This window comes from Bubalus kerabau, chromosome 1 (genome assembly GCF_029407905.1).
Source record: "Bubalus kerabau isolate K-KA32 ecotype Philippines breed swamp buffalo chromosome 1, PCC_UOA_SB_1v2, whole genome shotgun sequence".
Taxonomy (NCBI): domain Eukaryota; kingdom Metazoa; phylum Chordata; class Mammalia; order Artiodactyla; family Bovidae; genus Bubalus; species Bubalus kerabau.
The window spans coordinates 93,250,584-93,269,508 of NC_073624.1; the positions used below are offsets into that span (position 1 = coordinate 93,250,584).

The following is an 18,925-nucleotide window of genomic DNA, read 5'->3' on the forward strand; positions in this document are numbered from 1 at the left end:
TTTCACTTAGCATATTTTCAAGGTCCCTCCATGTTGTAGCCTGTGTCTGGACTTTATTCCTTTATACTGCCGTATAATATTCCTTTGTATAGATATATTACATTTCATGTAGTCATTCATCATTTGATGGATCTATAAGCTTTTAAAAGCACTCTGTTCTCACTCACTTAGATCCTTTCTCTGTCATGTAACTAAAAAGAGCAATGAGGAAATAACTTATTGTAACCAAGTGTCTGGACTTTATGTAAATTCCCTGTCAGTAAATCAGAAGAGTTCACAAAAGCTTTTAGAGACCTTACTGTGTTGCCTCCTTTTCCCAACAAGCACAAACATCCTGAGCCTCCATAGGGTAGAATCAGGTAGAGCATCAGACACTACTGTGTTCTTTGCCATCAGTGAACTTTTGTCAGCAGTCACAGCGATCATCCTGGTATAAAACACAAGCCTGGGACTGACCTTAACAAGAAACAAGCCATCGAGTACATGGAAAGGATGGCGCTGAGCCAGAATGTTAGTAATGCACTGGCCACAGTGCAGCAGTGGCTTCAGGAAGAGTTGCTTGCTTCCATTGCCTGCAGCGCACCTCTGCTGTTGATTGGGCAGTTCAGTAGGACCAGCCATATTCCATGCTGTAACTTTTAAATAGTGTCAGTGACCTTTCATGAGCTGGACAAGCATTTGTTTGTCCTTGAAACCTGTCAACCACCTCAGAGACGCAGTAAAATACTTGCACAGAATTAATGGCTTGCCAGGTGGCTCCATGGTAAAGAATCCGCCTGCCAATGCAGAAGACACAGGAAATGCAGTTTCAATCCCTGGGTCAGGAAGATCCCCTGGAGAAGTGAATGGCAACGCACTCCAGTTTTCTTGCCTGGAAAAAAATCTCATGGACAGGGTCCTGGTGGGCTACAGTCCATGTGGTCACAAAGAGTTGGGCACGACTGAGCATACAGTCACACAAATGATGTACAAATGTGTCAGCTTTCTGTTCTTTACCAGTTTCCTGCAGTAATGAAAATCAGACTTTCAAGCTTTCAGGTTGATCTGTTTCAACTCCTCAGGGTCCGTGTCATCCTGTGATGCCTTCCTGAGTCTGTTCCAAAGCCATGGTCTGAAACCTGAGGCCATCTGTCCGTGTGCTACTTCTGCCGAAGCCATGACTGTCGCAATCCGCAGGTATCCTTCAGAATGTTGGTGCTCTTGATGGGTGTTACAGCTCTGATCCAATGTGCAGAATTGACCGGGTGTTGACAAAGGGGTGAGGTCTAATTTTCTGCTTCATAAGCCTGAAAATGAAGATGACTTTGTAAAGCAATTTGAAGCATCTCATTTATTATTCCTACTATTGCCCTAAGTGTAACTAGGAAACTGAAATTTTATTTCAGCTGTTCTCATCTTCTATTTGTGAATTTAGTTCTTTTTCTCTCTTCAGAATCCTTAGTATCTTAGACAAGAAACATACTTGATCATAGCTTACATGTGGATACTACCTGTACATGTAGTACACTCAGGCCAATATATTCTTTTAGTAAACTATTTATTTATTTATTATTTGGCAGCAGAAGGTCTCAGTTGTGGCAAGTGGAATCTAGTTCCCTGACTGAGGATTGAACCTATGCCTCCTGCATTGGGAGCATGAAGTCTTAACCACTGGACCACTAGGGAAGTCCTCAAGCCAATATATTCTTAACAACCAATTAAATTTTACTTTTCCCCCATGCTTTGCAAGTGTGAATTTGATTAATTTGGCAGATTTTTAGTAGAAAAAATGAGGATTTTTGTTTGTGTGGTAGCCAAAGGAAATTTTTCTTTCTTCCATGTTCATACTTTTCTCTTAATAGCTTTTAATTTGACAAATTTGATAAGTTTATTTTGTCTTCAGACCTGGAGTTCCAGGGGCCCCGTTGCCAGGAAGAGCCATTCTCTCCATGAATGGATTGAGCTATGGGGTAATACGGGTCAACACTGAAGATAAAAATTCAGCACTGACAGTTCAGGATGTGGGCCATGTGATGCCTGGGGGTGAGTTCTCAGGAGTGCCATTTGCTTTTCATAAGATGTGTCTTTAGAGATAGCGGAGGCTGATGAAATGCGATCCAAAACCAGGAATCCAAAATTTAGTATTTAGACTCTTTGTAAGAGTCTTACCTTCCAGCAGAATTGGGTGATTTAATTGTGAATGTTTCAATTACAGTTGTTCACATGGGTAGCTAAACACTAGAGTGATACTAAAGTAGTCTGGTTTTCACTATAGTTACCAAGATGTTGGGCCGACAGAAAGTTAGAGTACTCTGCTTCCTGTGTGTTTGAGTTTGATCTGTGTAAGGGTAAATTAATTTAACCCGTTTCTTCAGACTTTGCAGTCATTTTTAATGTCAGTCTTTAAAAGCTTCAGTCTGCATCTATTGTATGTTTTGTTTGCTGAATTTAAAAAATTACCTTCAGGACCAAAAGATGGAAATTTCAGATATACCTATACAGTGTCAGGTCTCTTTTTAGCATTCCTGTTTGGTATTCTAATTTAATGCTGCTCAATAAATGGGAAACTTTCCTGGGTTCTTTAGGATGAGGCTGTTTTTGTGAAGGTTTTCCAAGCTGTTCCTTGACTGTGTTTTCTGTACCCTAGGGATGATGTGCATTGTGAAACCTGATGGACCTCCTCAACTCTGCAAAACAGATGAAATTGGAGAAATCTGTGTCAGCTCCAGGACAGGAGGCATGATGTACTTTGGGCTTGCTGGGGTGACCAAAAACACATTTGAGGTACTTGATATTCACGTTGCATGGGGAGAATGTAGGGTCAGCTATGGCAGCTGAGCTGGCTGATGGGAAATAGACCGTGCAGCAGTTGGGAGTATGTGCTCCAGAGGCGGGGTGCTCGGGCTCCAGCCCTGAGAGCTACGGCCTAGACGGCCCTGGGTGAACTGCTTAACCTCTCTGCCCACTTTCCTTCTCTTTAAAATTGAGTAATCGTAGTATCTACCCCAGGATTGTTGTGAGAACCAAATGAGTTAATGTTTATAGAGTGCTTAGACCAGCACCTGGCATGCAGAAAGTGTTCTTGTTTCTCTCTTAAAAAGTAAGAGTCCTCACGGAAACACCCTGGTCAGTGTCCCATGGTTTGAGCTTTATAAATTAATTAATTAATTTTGGCTACTCTGGGTCTTCATTGCAGCACATGGGCTTTCTCTGCTTGCAGTGCTTGGGCTTTTCATAGTCGTGGCTTCCCTTGTTGCAGAGCATGGGCTCTAGGGTGCATGGACTCAGTAGTTGCAACTCCTGGGCTTAGAATGGCATGTAGAATCTTCCCAAACCAGGGATCAAACTCACGTCCCCTTCATTGGCAGGTGGATTCTTAACCACTGGACTACCAGGAAAGTCCTGTAAGCCCCAAGGTTTAATTCTGAGAGTGCAGTGAGAATGGATTCATCTTTCAAGAGTAGACTCAGGTTAGCCAAGCTTGTAAAGACTGATGTATTAAGGCAAATGTGCTCCAATAAAAATTAATTACAAAAAAATAGATGGATGTAAATTGGAATGCCAGCTTCCTAATGAAAAATGAAAACCTGGTCTGTCACAGGGGCAGATTGCTCTGGTTATTCAGTCTTTCAGTGAGAGAAATATTTATTGAGTGCCTTCTGCGTGTCTGGCACTATTTTCCATGCTTGTGGTTCGTCAGGAAAAACCCAAAACTCCTCAAATAGCTCATTTTTCAGTGAAACTAGCGCATCATTTTCCTGTAGGCAGTTCTGCATATGAAGCCAAATTGTAATGAAAGTCTGCCTGGTGAGCCTGGAAATCAGAACAGGCATGATTAATTGTCTGTATTTTCTAACTGGGATTAAGCTGCCTCAGGCTCCCTTTTAGGGAACAGAGAACTCCAGTTTGTGGGCCATGTTCCCTTCACATTAAACAGGGCTTATATGACCACTGCCGGTTTCAGTTCTTTTAGCTTCCCCTTTAGGCTTCCTTGATGGCTCAGATGGTAAAGAATCCGCCTGCAATTCAGGAGACTCAGGTTCGATCCCTGGGTCAGGAAGATCCTCTGGAGAAGGGAATGGCAACCCACTCCAGTATTCTTGCCTGGAGAATTCCATAGACAGAGGAGCCTGACAGGGTACTGTCCATGGGGTTGCAAAGAGTCAGACACGGCTGAGTGACTAACACTTTCACTTTTCTGTTAATCCAGACAAGTGGTTCTTAGTCTCAGTATGGTATGGCACATCTGTCTGCCATCCCATGTAAAAATCAGCACGTGTAATTATGTAATAATAGGTGTAAATGGGAGGAGAATCTTATCTTTATGTGTGGTGTGGTGGCTGAAAAAGGTTCCATCATCTATGTTTACACAGCCTAAAATGATATGATAGAAATTATTAAATATTTAAAAATTGTTTAAAGTAATTTATTACTAAATTAAATTTAATACCATCTTTTATTACCATCATCATCATCATCACTACTACATTCTTGGCTTACCTTCAAAACTTGTGACCACAACAACAACAACAAAAGAAAACAAAGCAAAAAACAAGTTGTGACCAATTCATAAACTCTTAAAGCACATGTTCACTGCCATTCTCTTGGCTTATTTTCACAGGCGACTATCTTTGCTAAGGGTATATACATTTTACTAATTCCAATCTCACCTTATTTCTCTCTTAAGTGCTTGGACTACATATGTTTCCATCTGAGTTTTTCTTCATTGCACTAAATAAGATTCTCAAGCAGTGTTTGAAGTTACTAATAATATTTTAATACATTCCCCTATGAGGGCAAGTGCCTAGCCAAAATTCTCAGATTTAATACTAAGCTTCTAGGTCCATAGTGATGAAGACATTTTGAAATCTGCAGTAGGAATTTAATGACAGTGAAGTGGAATAAAAATCCTAACCAAAAAAGAAGAAAACTATTGCATTGATTTTGCAGATTAAAATTTTTCTAATATTTTTCTTACTGGATTTTTACATTTAAACCCTATGAGAATTTTCCAGTGTGGTTAATACTTCACTAGAAAAAGATCTAAAAATGGCTGGTTAGAAGATAAAAGTGAGTTTTAAAAATAAACTACTGGTAGGGAATTCCCTGCTGGTCCAGTGGTTAGGACACCTCTCTTTCACTGTGGAGAGCTGGATTCAACTCCTAGCTGGGGAACTAAGATCTCGCAAGCTACGTGGTGTGGCCAAGGAAAAAAAGCTTTGGTGAGAAACACTTTGTAACACATATGAATACAAATAACTAATTTTCCATTGTCGTCACTTACTATTGATATGAGGCAAATGAAACTCTCCATGCCTCACTTTCTCATCTGCAAAATGAAAATATTCTGTCTCACAGGGTTTTCTTGATTATTTCTCAAGTATTTACACCGGTGCCTGGCACATGATAGGCATTTTAATAAATGTTAGGTCTTGTTATAGTTATTCCCTATATAAAAGAAAGAAATCTTAAAAATTAAAGGGAAATATCCAGTCAAATAGAAAAAATAGACAGGAGACCTGACTAGGCTATTCACTAAAGAAATACAAATGGCTGATAAGCAAAGGAAAAGAAACTCATCTGTGTTAGTAATAAAGAAATGCAGTTAAAGTAACAGTGGGATTTCTTTTTTTTTCCTACCAGATTGGCAAAGTTTGGGAAAATTGTTAACATATATTAGCCAAAGTATAGGGAAAGCATTCTAATATGATATTGGTAGAGTGTAAATTGCTATGATAGTTTTGTAGGACAGCCTGTTAAAATTGAAAAGACTGATGCCTTTTGCACAAATGCACAGAAATAGGTACAGCAGTATTCAATAAAGCACAGTTAGTAATAGTGAAAAATTAGAGTGACCTACCTAGCCAGAAAGACTGGTTACATTCTAATAGTCCTAAGTCTGATGGTTTCTTGAGTACAGACTCTGGGCCAGGCACTGTGCTGATGTCTGCAAATCTGTTTACATTCCCTTGATCTTTACCCTAAGCCTGTGAGAGGCATTGGGAGTTCCATGTTATAGCCCAAGAAACTGAGATTTAGAGAAATGTAGGCACCTCCTCAAGACCCACATGACTAGTAAATGGCAAAGCCAGACATTGAATTTTTATCTGACTCCACACACTATGTTATGCCATCACCACTGTGTGGTATATTATAGAATTCTTGTACAAAGGGAGATAGATTGACTATTACCAACTTGAAAAGGGATCCAAAATACATACACTATGTGAAACACATATAATACGTGAAAAAAGCAAGTTACAAAACAGTGTGTATTATGATCCCTTAAAAAAAATCTCAATATATTGATCTATGAATCTTAAAAAGTCTAGAGAGATAAACAACAAATTATAAATGTTTGTTATCTCTTAAGGGGGTGGGATTCCTGGGTTCACTATGTATATAATTTTAGTTTTCAACAAGCATGTATTACTCTTTAAAAGTTTTTAAAAGACATTTAAAAAATTAAATGCTTCTTTTTTTTTTTAAGCTAACGTTTTCACTTTCTTTTGCCTTTTAGGTGATTCCAGTGAATTCTGCCGGCTCTCCTGTTGGAGATGTACCGTTCATCCGGTCGGGATTGTTGGGGTTTGTGGGGCCAGTAAGTGATGTTTTCATGTTTGTTTTGGTGTACCTGATTCAAATATTTGTACTTTAGTTCACAGAACAAATTCTAATTAGTCCAAAAGTATTCCAGGGTCGCTTAACTTATATTTAGAGCAGTTTCTGTAAAAGTGTCATAAAGTGAGTAATGTTTATTGCTTCCATTACCCAAATTCATTTTATGCCTTCAAACCAAGACATTATTTTTTACTTTCAAAACTCTTTTCACTTTATTCTTGCTACATTGCTTTGATTTGATTAATATATTTAAGAAAGTTAGAAGAGTGCTGAAAAAGTTCCCTTCAACAGCAAATGGAAACCATAATAGTGTACAAATCATTTTCATATAGATTATCAGTACTGCCTCAGGTGTAACAGAAAATTCTTTGAAAGAAAATAATTTGTTTTTCAGCAAATAGAATTTATAGGTCCTAGGTTTACAGAGACAATTAGGATACAAAACCTATTCTCAAAGAGCTCACTGTAGCTTCATGAGCTGGTGAGAAAGGCAGAAGCCAGAGCATGGAGGGCGTTATATAAAATAATGGAAAGTTTGGATTTTATTCTGAGTCAACATATTTCCTCCCATCTCTTGATTACCTTCGTATGCTCTTTTTCTCATTTTAACAGGTCAAGTTGTATAAGAAAAGATCTAATTTTATTTTATTTCCTCCCCATCATTAATAGGCGGATGGTGGGGGTGAGGGCCTATCTCTAAGAGAATCATTCTCCCAGAAAGAGACATCTACACCTACTATCTTGACTTATTCACTTAGCACCAAGAAATTCTCAAAAACCAAGCTCCTTTTAGCTTCTATTCCACTGCTGAGGTCTAAGATGGAGCTCCAGCCATTGCATCTGCATTCCATAAGACAGGACGGTCCTACTGTCTCTTAAGAGAGATTCCCTGAAGCTGCTGAGCAACACTTCTCCTTATATCTCATTGTTCTGAACTAGTCACCTGGCCAAACCTAGCTGCAAAGGAGGCTGAAACGCAGTCTTTATTTAGGTCAGCCACGCCCAGTTAGAAATCCTATTGCTATGAAAGAAATGGAGAAACGGATGTTGGGGGACTAGCAGTGACTGTCTTACTCTCTTTATTTACGTCCACTTTCAGATTGTGCTGGCAATGGCTGATTCTCTTTTGTCTTTTGGGATGACAGAAGGATGGACCAGTAGCTTCTTGAGACTAGAGATTATTCCTTACATAGCCTCATCAGTGTGTGGTGCTACATTGTACTTAGTGAATCAATGAGTGACATTCAAGTGGAGATGATTACTAGATAATTCAGTATATGTAAATGGTCCAGAAATTTAGGAATTCTGTAATGAATGAGAAAAGTTAGTTTATTGCAAACGTGTCTGGGAAAATTATTGATAAAAATTATATGAAATAATAAATAATAGAATTATTTATACAAATGATGCTTTTAGGACATTGACAGCAGACTTCCTGCAGCTCAGTTATTTTATTGGAAAGGAGAGGCTGTTATAATTCCTTAGACCTTTCTTTATTAACTTATTTCTAATCTTACCAGATGGAAACTTTACCCTTATAAATGGAGACATTCATTCTGACATTAGAACTGTTTTACTCTCTTCCTAATTCCAGTGTTAAATGGCTTAACAGTTTTCTCCTCTGCATTGATTCCATGAATAAGTGCAAGATGATGAACTAATAACATAATCCCTGACTGGAGAAATGAACTGTGCTCATTTGGCATCCTAGTTTCTGTCTTTTAGAATTCCTAGCAGTCTAGTGGTTAAGGCTCTGCACGTCCACTGCAAGGGGCATGGGTTTGATCCTTGGTCAAGGAACTAAGATTCCACATGCTGCTCTGTGTGGCCAAAAGTAAAGTAAAAATCCTCCCTAAGAAAGAATTTGAATGGATTGTTATCTTATGTACTGTTAAGACCCCATTAATTAAAAGATGCCACTGATTCTGAGATGACAAACACTTTCTTAGAATCTATAAAATATGGTATTTTATTTCAAGATTTATTTCAAGGCAGGGAGTAAAATGTCTGTTTTAGTATTTAAATTTTATAAATCTCTGTTACCTTTCAGGGCAGCTTGGTGTTTGTGGTTGGGAAAATGGACGGGTTACTGATGGTTAGTGGTCGAAGACATAATGCTGATGACATTGTTGCTACTGGACTGGCTGTTGAGTCAATAAAGACTGTTTACAGAGGAAGGTGAGTAGTACAAGGTTCAGATGCTAGCACTTCCGGTGAAATCTAAAAATCTCTATAGTGTGAGTTATATTCTGTAAATCCTCTAGATTAGATTGTTTTTTATTAAGTGTAATAGAAACCAGGCTTTCATTATTTATCTTAGAATGTCTGGTTCTTTGGCTGTAATTGAGAGGAATAAGATAACCATATTCTAGTTTTTTATTTTGATTTCAGTATTTGATTATTACTGTTTGTTGAGTCAGGAGGACAGAGGAGAATTCTGAAACACTGAACTTCCTACATTCCTTCAATACAAAAGTCACCCCATTCAGTCTAATTGAGATAGGTGCTACTCTGTAGGAGTTTTACATCTAAGAGTTTATTCTCTTACTTGACTCCAAATTCTTACACCATTTTAATGCAGAGATTTACATAGTACATAAGTGCTAGTTTCAAATTCCATGGATGAAGTCAATCTAATAGCTGTAGATATGAAGGCTATCTAATAGCCTTTTTTCTTTGATTATATAATAACACAAGAAAAGTTATTTGAGTAATTGATATCCTATGCAGTAGTTTTCAGTCATGGATATATGTCTAAAGCAGTCTTGATGTCCCTTAGGTTTTGAAAGAGTAAGAAAAATTGATCAAACGAGTAGAGAACCAGTTCCTGAAATGTGTAGTTTTTCGTAATGGAGTAGCTTCCTTTGAGATTCTGTCTTTGGTCACAGTCACATCACCAGCACTCGGCACGCAGCGCATGCAGTCGGTGTTCATTAAATATGTGTGGGTGAAAGGAAGGAAGGAAGGGAGGTGGTCAGGCACGCCAGCGTCCTCAGCCCGCCTATGCCTTCCCATTATTTCACACATTCATTCAACAAGTGTATATTGGTTGCCAGCTGCGTGCTGCTTAGATGCTCGGGGTGTGGCAGTGAGCAACACAGACCATGTCTGCCCTCGGGAAGCTCACGCTCTCATTGGGGGAAGAGCAGGTTAAGGTAACCACATAGGGAAATAGATACCATGACCATGTGAGCTGGTGATGGGGACAAAAATGACATGTGGGGTGGGGGTTCCTGCTGGTTATATGGAGGGAAGGTGGTGGCCCGGGATGCTTCACTTAGCAGGGGGACGTTTGAGCGGAGACCTCACTCAGAGCACCCCTCCCCTGGCTGCCAGGTCCCCTGTGACCGTCCGGGCAGGTCTGACCTCTCCCCACTACTCTCTGCTTCACCACCCTGCTCCAGGCACACTGGCCTTCTTGCTGTTCCTCAAACCTGCCAAGCTCGTTCCTACCTCAGAACCTTTTCGCTTTCCGTTCCTTCTGCCCGGAAACCTCTTCCTCCAGATCTCGGCGTGGCTCGCGTCCTCACCTCATTCAGGTCTCTGCTCCAATGTCCACTCCTCAGGGAGGCGCTGCCCACCTCCACACACTGCTCCGCCCCTGCCCTGCCTCGGTCCCCCAGTGTATAGCACGACATGACATTATTTCATATTTATTTGTTTGTTCTGTCTCCAACACGCAAGCTCCACGAAGACAGGGACTTTGTCTTATTTATTGCTCCGTCCCAACATTCACGACAGTGGTGCTTAGTACATGTTTTTTGCGTCCTCGTTTCAATGGTAATGATTGTGACGTTTTCTTTTTGAAACTACTCATTCCTGGGCAGTGCAATGGGCATGTCTCCTCTCTGTATTTCCAATTGAGCAAAGCAAATAGGACTGATTGTGAAGGGAGTCCTGATGTGTTTGATCTGTCTCTCTTAGAATTGCTGTGTTTTCTGTGTCTGTATTTTATGATGAGCGCATCGTGGTGGTTGCAGAACAAAGACCCGACGCTTCCGAGGAAGATAGTTTCCAGTGGATGAGCCGTGTGCTACAGGTAAGCACACCTGCTGTCTCTGTTGGGATGGTTGGCTTTGCTGTCAAAGGCAGCAGCAGCCACCGCTGAAGCATTTTCTTCAGTGGACCAGTTACGTTGCCGCCTTTTTTTCCTGCCAGTAACTACTCAGATATTCCGGGTAATGTTAGCAAAATCAGATCATTAATAGCATGCCTCCTTATGGACCACAAAATATTTTTCTGCTCAGGTTGCCAAAAACAATTGGATTTGACTTGCCTCAGCAAGTACTTTCGCTCTTTTGTGCCTAAGTGTTTTCTACCCACAAACATTTTAACTGTCCAAATGTGGAACACATGCTTGACATAATTAGTTCCCATGCCAGCAGCCACAGTCTTACTACTTGCCTCAAGCGGTGCCTGATACGAGCTGTTGTTCTTACTTTGAAGGAGCTTTACTGTGGAGTTAGAGACCTAGGTGAAATAAACCACTAGGAAGGAGGAAGATTTGGGCTCAATAGGAAAGATGTGTTTCTAGGGTATCAGGCTAGTGATGCAGAGAGCCTGGTGTTCGTTTAGAATCATACTTTGAATCCCAGCTCTACTGCGTACCACATAAATGCCTTTAGACCACATGCTTCACCTCACTGAGTTTCTTTCCTCATCTGTAAAGTGGGGACAAAATTATCTGTATTTCAGAGCTATTGGAAGGTTAATGGATATGGTAATTAGATAATGAAATATTTAGTGCCTGCATTCAGTAAAAGATTATGGTGATGACTGTTAACATAAGAAGAATCATCATAAGCAAAATCTCTAGTAAAGAATTTAGAGAATATTTGTTGGATGAATGGATGGTCCAGAGGAAGCATGGACTGTCCTTCTCATGCAATTTGTATGTATTGGGGTTGTTCCCAGTGTCTGTAACTTGTCTGCTTGGGGCATTTGGATTTATTTACTGCCAGCTAGTAGTAAAGCTGTAGAAGTGATGTGAGCATGAGATGAGTGGTAGCACTGGACGACTTGTAAGATTCATCTGTCTGCAGGATCTGTGATTCTGAATTGTCAGCTGGCAGAGCATAGGCTGTTTGTAGTGGAAAATCAGAGAAAGGAAAGAGAATCTACTGAGACAGACTAGATAGAAAAAAGCGGGGAAGAAAGTAGGACTGGGTGGTCTCTGAAAGATGATTAAAAATCAGACTTGCTAAGGGAGTTTTTTTCATACTGTTCATATTTTCAAACACACTGCTTGTTTCATTCAGAAAGAATTTTGGGGAATAGTGGTAGACTCTTGTGGTGAATTATGCATTTTTCCTGTGATAGGAAGCAAATTCCCCAGGTTGTTATTTTCCCCTGGAAAGCAACTGTAAGAGTTAGATGCAGTGCTATCTCACTAATACAAGTTTTTGTTAAAGTCATTTTGGGTTTGATTAGGGTGTGAAATAAGAGGTCATTATCTTATTTGTAACTTCTCAGCTTGGGGCTCTTGGATCCATAGAACAGTAAGAATACCATATGTTCTGTAGGTTAGAGCCCAGAGGTTGTTTAATTCCAGGTCTGTGTATGATATAAATTAACTCAGCCCCTTCTAAGGAAGGTGGTCAGTAAATGACTTACCAGGTGCTGTATTTTTTTGTTTTTGTTTTCTTGGCCATGCAGCTTGTGGGATCTTAGTTCCCCAACTGGGGATTGATCTCATGCTCCTTGCCATGAAACCAGAGTCCCAACCACTGGACCACCAGGGAAGTCCCCAGGTGGTATATTTTCAGTGGAAAATCCAGGCCACACATGATACATTTTCATATTCTAAGATACCAGAGACTTAGGAACTCTTCCAGACTTCCCATTTCCTAGTTATTGCTATTGGTTAGTGGCATAGTCTGAGGAATATGCAATTCAAGTTTATTCCTTTGCCATCTTAAGCCTTTTTAATAAAAGGGCTTAATCCATCTTTTATGGCTCTTGGTCCATTCTTCTTCTCAGGCTGGATCTCCTCTTCATTAAGACTTGTGGGCAATACAAAAGAATCCTCTCAGGACTTCCCTGGTGGTTCAGTGGTTAAGACACTATGGTTCCACTGTGGCGGGACTGGGGTTCAGTCCCTGTTCTGGGGATTAATATCCTACATGCTGCATGGTGATGCTAAAAAAAGAAATAATAAAAAAAGAACCCTCTCACCTGGTATGTTTGGAACTGGTATTGATAGTTGAGCAGTTAGTTTTCAAAGGCGATTGAAGCAGGAAACTGTAACAGTGAGAACTTCTTCAACTGCTGAATTGGAACACAAAGTATACCAGTGTGCTTTCCTTCAGTGCCTCTGAGTACACCATGAGTTCCACATCAGCTTACTTCCATAAACTACATCCAAATGCATTGTCTTTAGTTTCTGGTTTCAGTTCAAGTTAGACTAGAACATGAGTATTTGAAAAGAAACTAGAATACATAATACTTGCCTTTTAGAATGAACTTGCCCATTGCTATGAATATCAACAGTAGTTTGTTAGGAGCTCACCTCTAATAAGTCTTTCAAAAGCATAGCTCTTCGTATTGTTTTGCATTCATATTTTATCATTTGATATGGTAGTTAATTAAAATATATAAACAACAAGACCAAGAACAGCAGGTATGAAGGGTATAGCAGCAGGCACAGCTGAGCTCGGGGAGTGCACGGCTGGGTGGTTGGGAGCAGGGGTGCGCCCCTGCACCCTGGGAGCTGGTGGCCTCCAGGACTCAGTGTGCAGCGGCCTCTCCTAGACGTTTTGTAAATGGGATGCCCACTAACCTGGTGAACCATTTAAGCAAGGGCTTGCTTACAGAGGTTCTGTTGTGGTCATACTAGAAATACTTTGCCTCTATTTAATGAGCTGTGTTGGACATCTAAAATATTAAAAGAACCAAAACAAATTTGTACGTTTTAGACATTATCACTCAAGAGAGAACACACTGAGGCTTGGAAATCAGTATCTGCCTCTGTCCATTTGGATTGGATTTCACTCCACTGCCGTCACTGGAAGGATTAGGTACCTTTAGATTTATGGGATCCTAATAATCTATCAGATTCTAGACCGAGAATCAAGAGAAAAAGAAAAACCCTATAGTAGAATAATAGATTATGTTAGGAGGATGCCAAATGTTATAAAATTAACCTAACTGAATATTTTTCTTCATATTTTTCTAGGCAATCGATAGCATTCATCAAGTGGGGGTTTATTGTCTTGCTCTGGTGCCTGCCAATACACTGCCCAAAACTCCGCTGGGAGGGATCCACATATCTCAGACGAAACAGCTCTTTCTGGAGGGATCGCTACATCCTTGCAATATCCTCATGTGCCCACATACGTGTGTGACCAATTTGCCAAAACCCCGGCAAAAGCAACCAGGTAATATGCTGACTTTAAAGACATGATATGAAAATTGTAACTTCAAGAAGCTGAATTCTTTCACTGTGGTTTTTTTCTCTAGAAAGTAAGTAACATGAGAATAGTATCAGCTGACCAAAAGCATGGAGGATTGAGATTTTTGTAAACTGGCTTGTCCGGGTTTACTATTGGCTCAGTCTTCTGAGTAATTCTCAGTAGAGTGCCACCATTTTCCATGATGTAAGGCATGGGATCGGGGTGATCAGATTCCCACCGGTGGAGGTAGAACAAAGCAAGTCCTGTAAAGCAAGGTTCTGATAATAAGGCAGCTTGTATTTATTGAGTGCTTACTAAGAGCTAAATACTAGTTAACTTTTACATTTTATAATGTGATCCTAAAGCTTTGTCCTCAGCTATGGAAAGTGAAGTTCAGAGAAGTTGAGAATTATGCCAAAAGTCATATAGCAGGTTAGACCTAGGTTTTGGGGCTGAGAAGGAGACTAAAGGCAGGAGTAATTGATGGATGGTCAGTCATGTTAAAATATCTATTTAATCCAACATGAAGCCAGAAGGTTTTATTGATGCTTTTTTGTTTAAATGAGAAGTTAACAAGAGCTTCTAGTTTCTTGTATGCCTGGAAACACATGAGAGCCAAAATCTGGTCTTGACAGTGCCCACTGCTACCACACACACTTGCATACACACTTACACACACATACAGAAACACACTGTGTACATCAGCATGTGTACAAATGTGTTGAGAAGAGGACATAAAAGTGGAGGATTAGGAAGACAGAGGGAAGTATGAAATTGAATTATATTTCCATTAAGACTACTTTTGCTGAAAAGTAAATATGATGTACAATAATAAAATATAAGGTAAGCTTCTGACTCTCTAGAATATTTTTATTAGGATATTAGTAGTTATTACTTCAGTGGTCTGGCCGTTGAAAATCATATCACAGTTGGTTATCTAGAGGTTATTGTCGGCTCACCAAGTAACCTTACCTTAGTAAAAGTATGCATAGAGCTAAAGTATATATAGTATTTATTAGTTTCTGCTAGTGGAAATAAGAGTTTATGGAAATTAATATTCTAAAGGAGCAGTTAGAATCAAGAAACCTGTACATTACTAATCAAGAAATACATAAAAAGATGTATTTTCATATTTCCTGCCTAAGTATTTGATAGATAGAGAAGACACATAGAAGTCCTTCTCCATCATATATTCTGTTATCCTGAAGTCCTACATTCATTTGTTGTTTGAGTGAAATCCCATTTTAAATAGCATTTAATCTAGAATTCGTTTAACAAAGCTTTTATGTCAGTAGATGCTTAAAAGATGCAACTCAGAGACATAGTATTAATAGATGTTTAAAACATTGCTTTTGCTAGCCAGATTTCACCTAATTTTACTGAATGATGAAACCTAAATAAAAGGTTTATTCATAAGCCCCCATAGGCATAGCATCCACCTGTCTGAGGAAGGCGTTATGTTTGTTTTGCTGTCATGATGGTCTGCTAAGATCTTAGTGGAACACGTATGTGTCAGACCAAAGCGGCTTGAAAATTGAGACATAAATGAAGCAGACATGATGTGGGGATGGCATGAGGGGTTGGAGTTTTAAGAATACAGGAATGTGGAGATGGATGGGAGTGAAGTAAGAAAGGAAAACAGGGGAAGAAGAAGATCGAAACAGTGTTAAGGCAGCCCAGTGACAGAAATTTCATTGGAATTCCTGTTAAGCTATTGTATAAAGAACAAGGAGTGTTAGGACTGGTTTTGGGTGCAGGTTTCAGAAGAACATAACAGCTGCTTAAACAAGAGAAAAGTTTATGTCTTTCTCAGGTGAAAGAAATCAGAGTTAGGCAGTCCAGGGCTAGGATGACAGATCCTCAGTCACTGTGGATCCAGCTTCCTGTTTTGCCGTGCTGGCGCTGTTCTCAGTTAACTGCTGTCATAGATATGCTGCATGACAGATAACCCTAAAACTCAGGGGTTTAAAGTAAGAACCATTTAGTTTTCACTCATGGAATGTGGGTCTGCTGACCCTGACTGGGCTCAGCTGGTCTTGGCTTGGCTCCAGACTGTAAGTTGGGTTCAGAACTGTTCCATGTGTCTCCTCATCAGGCAACCAGCAGCTAGCTGGGCCGTATTTTCCTCAAGGCAGATGGCAGAAGCGAGAAGCCAAGCCAGACCATACAAGCATACTTAGAGCTTCTGTTTGCTTCTTGTTTCCTAACATTTTATTGTCCAAAACAAGTCAGACCATGCCCAAAGTGGAACAGAGGGGTGTATACTCTGCTCATCTAATCACGGCAAGGAAAACTTAAAAGAAAACAAAACAATCTTCTCCAGCCAGCCTTAGCATACTGCCTCAGGGTTCATTTAAGCTCCTGACCTCCAGCCATCAGTTCTGCGTCCCAGCTAGCAGGTGGGAGGAAAAGGCAAAGAAGGGAGTACCCTTCCCCTTTAAACATATCTTCCAGAAATTGCACTTATTACTTACCCTTACGTATTATCCTCCCACACTAAAGAACATAGTCCTTCCATGTTTCCTCTGCAGGGGGCACAGGTGCAACTTCTGGTTAGAAAACTAAGATCCTGCATGCTGCATGGCGCAGCCAGAAAATAAAGAATGCAGTCTTTTTATCAGGCATTTGCCCAACTAAAAACTGGGGGTTGTGGGGAATTCCCTGGTGGTCCAGCAGTTAGGACTCCTTGTTTTCACTGCTGAGACCCGGGTTCAGTCCCTGAGGAAAAAACTAAGATCCTGCAAGCTGCACAGTGCGGCCAAAAAGCCCCAAAACAAAACACCAGGGGTTGTGTTTTTTGTTTGTTTTTCTTTATTTAGTTGTACTGGGTCTTAGTTGTGGCACACAGGATCTTGAACCTTCATTGCAGCATGAAAACTCTTAGCTGTGGCATGTGGGGTCTAGTTCCCTGACCAGGGATTGAACCTGGGCCCCCTGCATTGGGAGCGCAGAGTCTTAGCCACTGGACCACCAGGGAAGTCCCTGGATGTTCTGTTTTTAAGGCAGAGAGGAGAATAGAATTGGAGTTGATGACCAGCAGTCTTTGCCACTGAAAATTTACAGAATTTTGTGGGGAGAATAAGAAGGCATGTTATGAGTACATGGACTCAAGAATTATGTTCACAGAAGGACCTCAAGAATTTACTGCTGAATTATTTTTGTCATTTTAAATTACTCTGAAAAATTCACTTTTAAAAAATGTCATGCCTTTATTAACTTTACAGTGTGAGTCCAGGATTGGACAGCTTACACAGTCATATACATTCTGAGTCCTACCTATATAGAAAGGCTATCTCCAGCAGGATATATCTGTAACTTATTAAGCAGTCTCTTGGGAAAGAGTTTTGCATATTATACTTAAAATTTCAGTGGACAGATGCTTTCTAGATGAAAACTGTTCAGGAGAGTATTGGGAGTACTTTACCCTTTAAGCTGTGATGGTTTTTTTCTTTTTTTCAAGTTTAAAATTTTTCTTTAACTTTTCATTTTGAAATAATTTCACTTAAGGTTGCCAAACAGTGGAAGAATTCCCTTGTTCTCTCTACCCAACTTCCCCAAATACTTTAAAGTGTTTCTATGATTTAAGTAGTTTTTGTCCCAGCTGTTTCAGTGCATTCATAATCAACATATTTTGGCAATAAACATTATTTAATATGAATCCAAGCATACGATCAGCATTATTCAGAACTCAGCTGGCAATAAGTTTTGTTAAGTTTTAGCCATCTTCTTAGTCTGACACATTAGAATCTTAGTCTTTAAGTGACCATCAAGAAAGGCATACAGTGCCTTAGCGTTATTGAGAAAGGGCGAGTTTTCTCTTTTTTTCTCTGGAGAAAGGGAGTTTTTACTTTTTTCCCCCCAAGTGTCAAGCCTATGGGAAAGTTAAAAGAATACTGTAATGAACACCCATATACATTCCCCTAAATTCAGTAATTGCTATTTTTCTTAGACTGAATTCTTTGAACGTAAATTTCTGACATCATGACACTTCAGCCCCACATATTTCAACTGTGTTATCTCTAGAGCAGCAGTCCCCAACCTTTTTGGCACCAGGGAAGACAATGTTTCATGGAAGACAATTTATCCACAGACCAGGGGTGGCGAGGGTATGGTTTTGGGATGATTCAAATGCATTACATTTATTGTGCACTTTATTTCTATTATTATTTACATCAGCTGCACCTCAGATTATCAGGCATTAGATTCTGGAGGTTGGGGACCTCTGCTCTAGAGAACAGAAACATTCTTCTAGAATTTTCCTAATCAGCCACAATGCCATTATCCTGTTAAGAAACTTAGCATTAATTTAATGCTATCATTTAATAATATACAGCCAATATTCATTTATCTCCCCTTGTTTATATAGCTGATTTTTTTTTTTTTTTTAATTCAGTATCCAGTCAGGGTCACAGGCTTTCATGTCCTTTAACTTAAAAGCTCCCAAACTTCTTTTGTCTTCAAGACACAAATTATTTTTGAAGAATCCAGACCAATTGTCCTGTGCAGTGTCCCACAATGTGGATTTGTTTACTCACTTAAAGCCCTTCTGATATTCCTGATGAATTTACTCTCAGTCCTCATAGATGGCAGATTTCTTTTCAGAACGGAGATATTCATTACTGTTAAGCCTGCTAGTTAGGGTTTTATCTGTGATTGGAGCAGATAAAAATTATTTATCAATAGGAACCAATGCAACCAATCATCACCTCCTGAGAGTGAAAACTCCCCTCTGTACTCTGTCCCTCCCTCCGCCCCCGCTAACCCCGTCCGTCTCTCCGTAGTCCTGTTTTCTGGCACTTCCTGCTACCTGATGTTATTTATTTGTGTATGTATTTATTGGTTGCCTTTCCCGCTAGAATTCAAGCTGTCTTGTTTGCTCTTGTATCCCAGTGCCTAGAAGGGTGCTCAGTCAGTGTGGTTGAATGAACATTTGA

The 18,925-nt window shown here is 39.9% G+C and overlaps 1 protein-coding gene and 1 non-coding gene across 5 annotated transcripts in view; one reads left to right on the forward strand and one right to left on the reverse strand.

The window, feature by feature from the left end:
* Positions 1–18,925, forward strand: part of DIP2B (disco interacting protein 2 homolog B) — a 232,581-nt gene that overhangs the window by 186,329 nt on the left and 27,327 nt on the right. For all 4 annotated transcript variants that reach the window (XM_055583293.1, XM_055583288.1, XM_055583274.1 and 1 more), the window contains 7 exons: positions 1,062–1,176; positions 1,883–2,022; positions 2,627–2,763; positions 6,500–6,580; positions 8,651–8,778; positions 10,525–10,639; positions 13,775–13,976. In XM_055583293.1, the coding sequence (XP_055439268.1) occupies positions 1,062–1,176; positions 1,883–2,022; positions 2,627–2,763; positions 6,500–6,580; positions 8,651–8,778; positions 10,525–10,639; positions 13,775–13,976 (918 nt within the window). The remainder of the gene's footprint in view (positions 1–1,061; positions 1,177–1,882; positions 2,023–2,626; positions 2,764–6,499; positions 6,581–8,650; positions 8,779–10,524; positions 10,640–13,774; positions 13,977–18,925) is intronic.
* Positions 16,896–16,968, reverse strand: TRNAG-CCC (transfer RNA glycine (anticodon CCC)). Its single transcript has one exon. It is a non-coding gene; the product is annotated as a tRNA-Gly (tRNA).